The sequence below is a fragment of the Cydia amplana genome, chromosome 10, assembly GCF_948474715.1.
Source record: "Cydia amplana chromosome 10, ilCydAmpl1.1, whole genome shotgun sequence".
Taxonomy (NCBI): Eukaryota; Metazoa; Arthropoda; class Insecta; order Lepidoptera; family Tortricidae; genus Cydia; species Cydia amplana.
In genome coordinates, this window is record NC_086078.1 from 12,361,227 (window position 1) to 12,374,264 (window position 13,038).

General features: G+C 36.5%; 1 protein-coding gene across 1 annotated transcript; it reads right to left on the bottom strand.

Moving 5' to 3' along the window:
* Positions 1-1,829: 1,829 nt before the first annotated feature.
* On the bottom strand, positions 1,830-3,357 carry LOC134651837 (tyramine/octopamine receptor-like). The gene has a single exon (XM_063506953.1). It carries the CDS (start codon positions 3,251-3,253, stop codon positions 1,862-1,864), a length of 1,392 nt encoding a protein of 463 aa, XP_063363023.1. The 5' UTR covers positions 3,254-3,357; the 3' UTR covers positions 1,830-1,861.
* Positions 3,358-13,038: the final 9,681 nt, after the last annotated feature.

Genomic DNA, 13,038 nt, shown 5'->3' on the forward strand with positions numbered 1-13,038 from the left:
GGGGTGCAAATTTCATTTTAAGCTAGGAACTTGAAACTTTGCAAATAGATATTAAATTTAAATACAAGAAAACTAAATTCAGAGTTTTTGAAAATTCATCCCCTAAGGTGGTGAAAAAAGGGTTGAAAGTTTGTATGGATATCAAACATTTTTTCGAGCGCGGGACTTGAATCTTTGTATTTGAGGATATTATTATAAGACAATACAAGTAATTTCAGCGTTTTGTAAAATTCATCCCCTAACAGGTTTAAAAAGGGGTTGAAAGTTTGTACGGGGTTCAAATTTTATTTTAAGCTAGGAACTTGAAACTTCATTAAAAGGTATTATTTTAAAAAGGAAAAAAAATAATTTCAGCGTTTTTGAAAATTTATATCTCAAGGTGGTGGTTTGTATGGAGTTCAAACATTTTTGTGAGAACGGGGCTTGAATCTTTGTACAGAGGCATATTATTAGAATACAAGAAAAGTAATTTCAGCGTTTTTAAAAATTCATCCCCTAAAATGGTTAAAAAGGGGTTGAAAGTTTATATAGGGTTCAAATTTTATTTACTTCAAACTTCGTAAATAGGTAGTTAGGTAGTAGGTTTTATTAAATAGAGGACATGAAATTCTTCTAAGGGGGTTGAGAGGGATTATGTCGAGAACAATTTTATTTAGTTAGGGGCTAGAAACTTTGTAGGTTGTGAAAGACAAGTCTCATGCGTTGTATAATATTAATAATTAACAAATGATTAACCGTCCTACTGCAATATTTTGCTGCATAATGTTCTAAGCTAATGTAGAATATATAACCACCAATATACAAATCCACGCGTACGAAGTCGCGGGCAACAGCTAGTATGACATATAAGTAGGTACTTATGTTATGACACAGTGTTTTATAGACTATGCATATGTCGTTTACTAAGAATCTCATCAGTAACAAAATAAAGTTCAGAATGTTAACGTTTGAGTAGATAAATAAGTAGTCCTGTACCTACCCCTAGTGGCCTAGTGTAAAACTGTAAATTTCATTCGATAGCGTGACGTGACGTACCTACGCGTTTAGTACGGGATTTTGAGTTTCCAAAATGTCCCGCTTGGCGCGCTGTTCAAAATCCCATACAAAAATAGACATAACGCAAACGCGAACGCTTGCTTGATGAAAATTTGATGCAATTTAATTACCTATAGGTAATATTATCACTTACTTAAGATAATAGAATTTAGAATACATTTCTAGGTGGTAGGTACCTACTTTCACTCACCCATAATTTACCTAGTTTGTGGATGAATCTCAAAATCAAGTTACACCACGATACTACTCTTGCCACCTAATTAAGACTATATAATATATTATTTTGTCCGCAGGACGGTCGCTAAATAAAATGGTAGATCAGTAGTTAGTCGGAAAGGGTAAATATTCTGTCTCCTGCATACATTTAACTTGCTAATTTAATATAAAAAGATGAGCAGAAATCAGGAAAAACGCTTTGCAGGATGACTGCAATTTAAAATTCACCACGTAGGTATAAAAAAACACTGCACCATTGCATAGGGAAAAAAATACATAGATTGCTCACTCCATACATCAGTTTTAGTACCAAAAAGACTATTAGCATCTAGCATCGAGTAGCGGAACTATCAGTGCTGCTACTTGACAATAGATGTAGCACCGACCGGAAAGTCTTATGCTGTTGAGATAAGACTTTCCGGTCGGTGCTACATCTATTGTCAAGTAGCAGTACTGATAGTTCCGCTACTCGATGCTAGATGTAGACACTGAAATTAATAGTCTTACTGATGTATGGAGTGAGCACTCTTGTCTTACTATATTTCTCTATGACCATTGTAATGAACCTCTACTTTAACTCTCTACTTCATTATGCATTCATTCCCAGCAACTTTTTGAAAGCTTTCCTGAAGTCTAAATTAAAAATGGTGTAGATTATAGGATTCACTGTAGAGTTCACATACCCTAGCCACGTGATAAAGTTAATTAACTTGTTGGTCGGGCAACAGACACGGCAAAAAGGCAAAATCACGTACATAAGGAAAAAGGGAAGCCAACAAATTACAAATACGCCCATTATAATGCCCAGTGTCCGTGCTGCCCTTCGCTCCTTTGATAATGAAATCTTTTGTTTCTGCTCTATAAACTGGTGGACCACGTCTCCGCTGTTACTAACGCTTGCAAGTAAAGGCTTTTCATGTCTTCTCTTTTTCTGGTTTGTATTTTTAAATGATGAACTCTTCTTTACACTTCCACAACTACCAGGCGACAGTTTTGGATGCTGATCGTTTATATCTGCCTCAAGTTTTTGCCTGGCAAGCGGATCGTGAAGCAAAAGCAGAGGCACAAAAAAGTTTCTCTTAATGTCATTGAAGGCTTTCCTCTGATTTTTATTAATACTCTCTCCACTGTCAGAATCATTTTCCGATTCTTCTTTAGTTTCCTGACTTTCCTCTTTGTTCTCTACGTGTATTACTGGTCGTTTTTTGTATATTCTTGTGGCCAATGTGCGCCTCCTAAATCTTTGCCTTGCAGCGATGTAAATTTGTATATACACTATCGTCATTATTACTAGTGGAATGAAGAATGAGCCAAGTGCCGAATAAACTACGTAACCGGGCTCTGATGTTAATTGACAGGGCGTATCTTTTGTAAATTCCTCTGGCCAATCGTTCCATCCGAGCAGGGGCGGTGAGCTTATGATAAGAGACAACATCCACACTCCAGCAATTTGTGACAGTACTCTTCTCAATGTCCTTTTGTTGGCATAATTTATAGGGTCTGTGATCGCCCAGTATCGGTCTAGTGCTATGGCACATAAGTTTAGTATGGATGAGGTGCAGCTCATGATGTCACAAGTGAGCCACATCTTGCACAAGTGTTTGCCCCAGAGCCAGCGACCGAGAGTCGAATATGCCACGTTCAAAGGCATCACCAACACCGCGACAGCCAAATCTGCTACAGCTAGTGACACTATGAAAAAGTTTGGCACTATCCGTAACGGTTTGTGGGTGAATACACCTAGTATAACTAAAATATTTCCAAAGATGGTTCCTAGAATAACAGCAGACAATACGATGATAGTAGTTAGCGCTTCCCATTCTGTAACAGCGGTTTCGATTCCCAAACTTGTGTTAAAGAGGAAAGTTTGAGTCGCTTCGCAGGCTGTCTCCTCGAAGAAACTCGAGTTGAAAATGAATGTGAAATTATCTTCCAAGGGGTCCCCGGAGACGTTATAAACGAAGTATTGAAGGGCAATCATTCCGTTAATTATTTTAATGAATGCTCTTTGAATTACTTCAGGCGTTCGTTATTAATAACGTTAAAATTTATAACATTCATTGGAGGGCGTAATCTGAAACAAGGAAATGAGAGTTTTATTAAAATTAATACTATTTATTTAGAGAACATAATTGATATTCTAGTATTTACTTACTTATACAAGGAATGAAACATGAGTATAATTGAAATAGGCTGACTTAACACATTCACTGCCAGCGACTCGCTAGCGGGTTCTCTGTTCAAGACGATTTTCGTTACAAACGGGAAAAACGGCTACGCTAGTATCGGGTAGCTCGCGAGGGCAGTTTTAATGTGTTAACGTTTGGTTAACGGTAATGTCATTATCCACAGGGAGACACAAGTGTAGTAAAACAGTGCGGAAACCGCACCTTTGTTAAAGATAAGATAAAAGATAGTTTATTCAAGTAGGCATAAGTAATTACAATGCGCTTATGAATAAAGCTAGGTAGACCGGCTCCAACCCTACACCTCTGCCCCGAGAAGATTTAAATCCCCCCTCAATGGGAGGAGGTTAAAAAAAGTAGTGCCGCATTTTTTCTACTAGCGACCCACCTCGGTCTCGCACGGGTTACGTCTTACCTGAGGACCCTCCCCCCCCCCCCCCTTCCTTTTTGAGGGCACGGTACTATCTCGTGGATATCGGGCCAAATCGGCTATTGCTTGACCTTAAGAACAATCGTGCCAAGCGGCATCGCCCGAGACAAAAGTGCATATAGGTACTCACTGCTCTTACATAGTCTACTCTAAACTCTAAAAAAAACCCGATTTTATTTTCGATATTTGTCAAAATTGCGTTTGGCGCTTGAGGTCACAAACTTGGATTATTCATTGGGTTGGGCCAATATCATAAACAAGTCTGCCAAAAATCAGAACCAGATTTGACGCAAACGCTAATGTAAGTTAGGTACCGTCATTATAGCCAACTTTGCCCGGTTTTTTTTTGAAAAAACTCGAAGTCCTCAAAAAAATTATATCACATCATATGACTTTGTTTTGCTCAGCACGTCCATCATAGTGATCAAACGCATTAGTTTTATTGAATATTTTTTTTTAAAACGTGTTTTTACCCACTTTTTTGGCGTTTTAGAGGGCGGGCAAAGATATCCGGAGTTTGGGACAACAACATTGCCCACGTCAATTTGGTGTTCAAATACAGCTCGTATGATGATGATGTCTAAGGATCACTTAAAGGATTTGGGCAATCCTACCATACCCTGTTAATAACTTAGCGATAAGTGTAAGAACTTTTAAATAAATTGGGTGGGCAATGTTGCCTAACCGTTTTGGGCCATTTCCATACAAGACTCACCTAAGCATTTTACAAAGGCTAGGGTTGGCACTTTAGAGAAAATCTGTCACAATAGTTTAATGGCCAAAAACATGAGTTTTGCTGTATATTTCACGCGTTAAAGATATAAAACATCTAAATAAAGGATAATAAGACCAATTAAATAGAGTATATATTTATAAACTTACTTTAGTGTACAAACATAACCTTCTTTTACTTGCGAAGTTGGGTAAATTTGTCAAAAGTGACAACCCTAAGCCGTTTTTGGTGGTGGGCAATGTTGACGCAAAGGTCTGTAAATTACCGGATTACATTGCCCACCGCCATAACTTTAGTATAGACATAATCTATGCTTCATGCTTTATAACTGAAACCCGGAAATATTTGTCTAAGGGTTCTCAATTTTTTTCTACTTGAGTTCATTTACCAACAATTTTTGGCCCGCCGAAATATACCCTATCTTTGACAACTCGCTGAAAATTCCCAAGTCAAGTTGTGCACATGTTTGGTATAATATAGATTTGTCACAAGTATAATCTATTTTCTACTAAAAATAGCAGGGTGGCCATAAGTATTTTAAATATTTCTACATTAACGAATTTGTTTAAAATTGTCATTTTGGGCAAAGTTTCCCCTGGTGGCAAAGTTCGTTATAATGACGGTACTCTTTTTTTAGGGTTCCGTAGCCAAATGGCAAAAAACGGAACCCTTATAGATTCGTCATGTCTGTCTGTCTGTCTGTCTGTCTGTCTGTCTGTCTGTCTGTCTGTCTGTCTGTCCGTCTGTCTGTCCGTCCGTATGTCACAGCCACTTTTCTCCGAAACTATAAGAACTATACTGTTGAAACTTGGTAAGTAGATGTATTCTGTGAACCGCATTAAGATTTTCACACAAAAATAGAAAAAAAAAACAATAAATTTTTGGGGTTCCTCATAGTTCGAACTGAAACTCAAAATTTTTTTTTATCATCAAACCCTTACGTGTGGGGTATCTATGGATAGGTCTTCAAAAATGATATTGAAGTTTCTAATATCATTTTTTTCTGAACTGAATAGTTTGCGCGAGAGACACTTCCAAAGTGGTAAAATGTGTGTCCCCCCCCCTGTAACTTCTAAAATAAGAGAATGATAAAACTAAAAAAAATATATGATGAACAGTACCATGTAAACTTCCACCGAAAATTGGTTTGAACGAGATCTAGTAAGTAGTTTTTTTTTTATACGTCATAAATCGCCTAAATACGGAACCCTTCATGGGCGAGTCCGACTCGCACTTGGCCGCTTTTTTTAGATATCATAATTTATTTTATAAACTTACTGGATTATAAAGCATAGGTATTTATTTTTTATAAAACGTAGGTGTGTAAATATTTAATGGCGCACTTGAGCAACCTGCCTCTTCCACTTCCATAGCGTCCCACGTGGGACACAAACGCGAGGTAATTATTTGTAGTCCCGGCAATAAAATAAATCAGTTCGTTTCCGCACCTAAACCCAATCGATTAGCACCGGAACTTATTGCTGTATTCGTGTCTACGTGTCCCTATTAATCTTAAAAGGTTTATTGTGTAGATAGGTACTTTATATGGGACACCTAGCACTTTTGTGTTTTGTCTCGTCGCAAAATTGTTTCGAAGATTTAATACGTCTTTTAAAGTTTTCAGTGTCCATGTTATGACCAAATAAATAACAACAGTGCGTCGTGCACAAAACCGTTAACATATTTTTCACCTCAGCAGCTCGAACAAGGGTACTTTGCTTCTTAAAAACAGTGAGCAAAATCGCATTTTGCTCACTAAGTGAGACAAAATGACCTTCAAGTGACCTTAATATTCAAATGTCATTTTAACATGTGGGTCTAATACAAGTTCGAAATACTTGGATTCTATTATCTCTGTCCCTTCCACGTTGTTAGCAAAAAGAAAGAGACAAAAAGTTCAAATGACATTCAACGGTATATTAACGGTTTATATAGCTGGTCAACTAAATCTTGTCAGTAAAAAAAGGCGCGAAATTCAAATTTTCTATGGGACGATATCCTTTCGCGCCTACATTTTTCAAATTTGCCGCCTTTTTCTACTTGTCAGGATCTGGTTGACCAAGTAATTATACTTGGTCAACCAGATCTTGACAGTAGACAGTAGACCCCCGAAAAACGTCAGAACGCATCGGTCCAAAACACGTACGAGTATGAATTCTTATAAAGTTTAAGATTTGATAAAAACACTATATTTTACATAATTTATTGTACGATTAAAATAATGAACTCAAAATATACACAGAATATCACGTAAAATAAATAATTATACTTTTAAGAATCTCTACTACAGTTTACAAATAGTAATTAGTAAGTACTTATCCGCAATTCAAACCGTATCTTACAATGTTTTTTTTACAAAAAAAAAGTTGTCAGCAAAGAGTAAAATAAGTATATAGTTGTCAGTATTGAAGTGTCAATCAATTGATGGTCGTTGTTTCTATATAAAATATTATTACCTATTTTACTGAAATTTATTAAGTTTTGTTGTTTTGTTTGATTGCGGTAATTATACTTAATTGTTAGTATGTCTTAAGAAAACATGAGTGAATAGGTAAGTGATGAAGAATGATTACATTTTTCAGGTTGTCTAATATGTTCTCACTGCAGAGGTGAAAAGTTTTGTGAACTACACGAGATCAAAGTTATTTACATCTCGTGCGCTTTTGAGTCCCTTACTACGCTTAAGATTCTAAATTAGATTCACTCGCTACGCTCGTGAATCTACTACAGAATCTGTCGCTTGCACGGGACTCTAAATAAGCACTCGAAGAAATATCAAACTTTGATCTCTTGTTGTACAAATAAAATAACTATTTTATGACTTATGATTATGACTACCGGTACCTACTAAAATTGCGTTTTGAAAGTTACAGAATTTCCACATGGTAATTTTTTTTTAATTTTTTTAAATATTTGTATGCGGAACGAAATTATCCGTTTAAAAAAGTGAAATTTTATTATTTCTTATAAAAACTCCAGAACTCTATTTTTTGAAAACTTTACCTATATACTTCTTCTTTCATATCTGTTGTGTTGTAGCCGTTGTAGGTACTAACACAAAAAACGGAAAAGGACATTAATTGTTTTTTAATAAATAAATGTTTGGGCACAATCTTACCCAGGTCGACCTCACTAAGCAAAGCTTGTACTATGGGTACTAAAGGTAAGCACTAGGCTTGTATAGCATACCTTCAAGAACTCATTTTTCATCGTTGGCTAAGTCTTCATTGTCCATTTACACAACTTTACACAAAATAGTCAGACGGAAGATTCACTCTTTCCGAGCTTTTACCGCGAACTGCGGAAACAATCTGCAAAGACTCGGTCCGTGCAACCCTTTTAAGCTATATTTAGCCAAGCCTACTCACTATAGCGTGCTATAGCGAAAGAACAAGGTAGCTAGCGAAGATTTTATAACACTACCGAAGATACGCAACTCTTATGCGATATCGGAAATCTCTTCTGATTTTTATTTATCCTAAGATATAGTCAAGTATAGTATTTACGGCTAGGGCGCGTACATTGAATATTGAACGAAGCGAAGGAATTTATAATTGCATGCAAAAAGGAAAAAAAATCGTGTCTTAGAACAGAAAAGTGCCACTTTGATCCTTCTTAGCGGGGAAGACAATAGTAGTTTGTGTTACAAGGGATCAAAATGATATATTTCCGTCAAGGGCGTACATGAATCCTGAGCGTAATGAGGGATTTAAGTGTTAACGCCCAAGACGAAATAATTTTGATACCGTGTGACACATACTGCTTTTCACATCAGCTATGAAAAAATAAAAAAATCTTAGTGTTGACACAATCTGATGCTTAAACAGATTATTTAAGCTAAAAAAATAATGTGCAAAAAAATGTAAAAATAGTGTGCTAGAGCAGAAAAGTGTTTTCACACTCCTATTCAGAAAAGAACTTTTTCTTCCCTGCTAGGAGGGATCAAAGTGGCACTTTTCCTCCCTGCTAGAAGGGATCAAAGTGACACTTTTCTGTTGAAGCACACTATTTTTACATTTTTTTGCACATTATTTTTTTAGCTTAAATAATCTGTTTAAGCATCAGATTGTGTCAACACTAAGATTTTTTTTATTTTCCTCATAGTTGATGTGAAAAGCAGTATGTGTCACACGGTATCAAAATTATTTCGTCTTGGGCGTTAACACTTGAATCCCTCATTACGCTCAGGATTCTACTTTAGAATCCCTCACTACGTTCGGAATTCTATTGTAGAACCCATCGCTTCATTCAGGATTCAATGTACACCCTTGACGGAAATATATCATTTTGATCCCTTGTAACACAAACTACTATTACTTTGATCCCTCCTCCTCCTCCAGGGAGGAAAAGTGCCACACTGATCCACTTGAAGCTCTTTTCCGAATAGGTGATGTGAAAAGACCTTTTTAGAATAGGTGAAAATGTTTATGGGTTAGTCAGTTAGTGAACGCCCGGCAATAAATCCATACTAATATTATAAATGCGAAAGTGTGTCTGTCTGTCTGTAAACTCTGTTATCTCGTCACGCTTAAAGCCGATTTAGTTGAAATTTGGCATAGAGATAGTTTGAGTCACGGGGAAGGAAAGTTAACGTAAAAAAAAGATACGGCCGTTTGTTCCGTAAAAATCGTGTACTTCGAGACTCTTGTGAGAATCTAAATTCATAGCCTATAGGGTAGGTATTACTTACTTCCCGTTTACTTAGAACTATGTGGCAAGTAATACCAATCGTCTTACACTACAAATACACGGAAAAATCCAAAAACTATAAATTAGTAAAAATAAAACAGTTGTACGGAACACTCGGTAGACGAGTCCGACTCGCATTTGTCCGGTTTTATTATGATACAAAAAACAATCTGCAAAATGTGTAAACAATATACTTAATTAGGTCGTTCCTCATTCAATTTAATAGACATAGCTGCGCCCATTACAGAAGGTGTGGTAGTCTAGATAGTATCGACCAAGTTCAGGGTTGAACTGTTCCCATCATCCCAGGCGAACCAATCTAAAATGGTCTTCGATTATACATACTTATATCAGACGCCGAGCTCACAGGTCAGTATACTGAGGCGCTTCAGTTCACCTTCGCGTCGCCTGTTGTCGGTACGCGATGGAAATAACAGCCAAGGGTAAAACCTGTACAACTGGTCCAGTATAAATGGATGTCTGATTACCAACAGTTTTCGCGGAATTAACGGTCAAGTTATATTAGCCAGCAACTGCACGCACGAAAAGCCTATAGTGACCTTAATAACTTACGCGTGCTCTCACGAATTAACTTAAGTTATTTTGGACTCATTGATGCCTTTAAATAATCTTGTTAATGTTAGTGTTTCTACCTACCTACTAGCCTAAATTTTTTAAATTTGCCGAAATGGATTGACAGGCTTTATATAGATGGTCAAGCAGATCTTGTCAGAAATTCAAATTTTCTATGGGACGATATCCCTTCGCGCCTACATTTGTCAAATTTGCGGCCTTTTTCTACTGACAAGATCTGCTTGACCAACTATAATATATTCTTTGGCAAGCCCACTTTGTTGGTATAAAAAGTCGCGAAATTCTAATTATCTATTATCCTTGGTCAAGCAGATCTTGTCAGTAGAAAAATGCGGCAAATTTGAAAAATGTAGGCGCGAAGGGATATCGTCCCATAGAAAAGGGTCTGGCCGCAATCCCATAGTGAAACTGCCCCTGGCTGAAGTGTATACCTTTCTTAGGTGCGTTTATTTGTCTTATTATAAGATATCGTTTTACCAAATTTCAAGGCTAGAATCCCCTTGGTTTGGCTAAAAAAATTTTTTTTTAATCTTTTTTATTTTTTTGTAGCTAAACTAGTGGTTCCATTGTTGTGAAATTTGGATGTTAATTGCACCTAATATTAGTTCATTTTCAAAAAAAAATCAAGGTTGTAACTTGTTTATAAAGGATTAAAAAAATATTTTTAATTTTTTAAACTTTTTTTTTTAAATACTTGTGAGATAGCGACAACCTCAATTTTTTGTAGAATATACTATTGCATAAAATATATTTTTTGTAAAAAAATCCATTTGGAGCAGCAAGGTAAAAATGTCTTACTAGTAATGCATACAGGCCGTCCTTCTTACGTACTTTAGGGTGGTTCACGTTTGTATGGGAAAAAATCAAACTCTACGAGGGGTATTCAAAATATTCTCGGTATGAGAATGAAAACAAACAAGTACGAAAAGTTTGATATTTTTATTTTTCAATATACTCCCCCCCTATGTTCATACACTTAAAAGATCGATCAATTATTTTTTTTAATCCTGCATAAAAATATTTTTTATCTTTGGTGTAAAAATGCTCCTCCACTGCCGCCTTCAATGCTTCATCATCGGAAAATTTATTTCCACGCAGATCCTTTTTAGGGTTCCGTAGCCAAATGGCAAAAAACGGAACCCTTATAGATTCGTCATGTCTGTCTGTCTGTCTGTCCGTCTGTCTGTCCGTCCGTATGTCACAGCCACTTTTCTCCGAAACTATAAGAACTATACTGTTGAAACTTGGTAAGTAGATGTATTCTGTGAACCGCATTAAGATTTTCACACAAAAATAGAAAAAAAACAATAAATTTTTGGGGTTCCCCATACTTCGAACTGAAACTCAAAAATTTTTTTTTCATCAAACCCATACGTGTGGGGTATCTATGGATAGGTCTTCAAAAATGAGATTGAGGTTTCTAATATCATTTTTTTCTAAACTGAATAGTTTGCGCGAGAGACACTTCCAAAGTGGTAAAATGTGTGTCCCCCCCCCTGTAACTTCTAAAATAAGAGAATGATAAAACTAAAAAAAATATATGATGTACATTACCATGTAATCTTCCACCGAAAATTGGTTTGAACGAGATCTAGTAAGTAGTTTTTTTTTATACGTCTTAAATCGCCTAAATACGGAACCCTTCATGGGCGAGTCCGACTCGCACTTGGCCGCTTTTAAGATTGGGGAACAAAAAGAAGTCGCTGGGGGCTAAGTCCGGACTATACGGTGGGTGAGTAACAGTTTCAAACCCACATTCAACAATAGCTGCCTTGGCAATATGAGCAGTATGGACGGGGGCGTTGTCATGCAGAAGCATAACACCTTTGGTTAACTTTCCTCGCCTCTTTTCTTTGATTGCATCCTTTAATTGACGTAGAATGTTAGCGTAGTACTGTCCTGTGATATTTACACCTTTTTCTTTATAATCGATCAGTAATACTCCTTCACAATCCCAAAATATCGTGGCCATGACCTTGCCAGCTGAAGGGATGACCTTGAACTTCTTGGGATGAGCTGAACCCTTAATGTGCCACTGCATGGACTCTTGTTTACTCTCTGGGTCATAATGATGAACCCAGGTTTCATCTCCAGTAACTATTCTTTGCAGCACCTCATCAGGATTTTCACCGCGCAGGTCAATAAAATCGGAACAACAAGCTACACGCATGTCTTTTTGAAGCCGAGTCAGCATTCGCGGAACCCATCTTGCACTTACTTTTGACATATTAAGATGGTCATGGATAATATCATGTACGGTACCAATAGAGAGATTGGTTACTTGTGCTATAGATTTTACCTTCACTCGACCATCTTCCAATATAAGTTTTTCCATTTTATCAATATTTTCTTGTGAAGTAGCTACTACAGGCCGGCCAGGTCTAGGGTCGTCTTCAACACTCTCCCTTCCACGTTTAAACTCGCTTGACCACTTTTGAATGGTAGATAAAGAAGGAGCAGACTCACGGTAAACACAATCCATTTCCTCTTTTATGGTTTTTTGATTTTTACCCTGTTTTGTCAAGAATTTTATCACGCATCGATGTTCTAATTTAGTTAACATTGTCAATTCCCACATGATGTTCATGTTTGTTCAGCAATTGCAGAAAAACAAAAGAACATCTCGGTTCGAATTATACTTTTTTTTAATGTCAATGAATAAACCTTAGCGGCCAGTAACGAAAGAAATTTTAGAAGAGGTTGTAAGATATCAATACCGAGAATATTTTGAACGCCCCTCGTAGCTAGAAGAAGCGGCACTCCCTTATTTGGTCACACTTATTATAAAGATAATGTACACCAAGTTTTGTAACTTTATCTCAACAACAAGGGGGTGCTCAACCACTTTGAAAATTTTCAACATTGTATGAAATCCAAAAATAAATAAATATTTTTTTTTTAGATTTTTATATAAGTAGTTGTTTTCACATTATTCGCAAAATTTCACGAAATTCAAATTTTCTATGGGACGATATCCCTTCGCGCCTACATTTTTCAAATTTGCCGCCTTTTTCTACTGTCAAGATCTGGTTGACTAAGTATAATTTGTCAACCAATCATATATTATAGTTTGTCAATGGACTGTCTCATTTCAAACATATTTAGATAGTTAAAATCATACTATCTTTGTCTTA

Bases quoted from the DNA above. Each gene is read 5' to 3' on its own strand.
- LOC134651837 (XM_063506953.1), bottom strand. From the start codon at position 3,253: ATGATTGCCCTTCAATACTTCGTTTATAACGTCTCCGGGGACCCCTTG.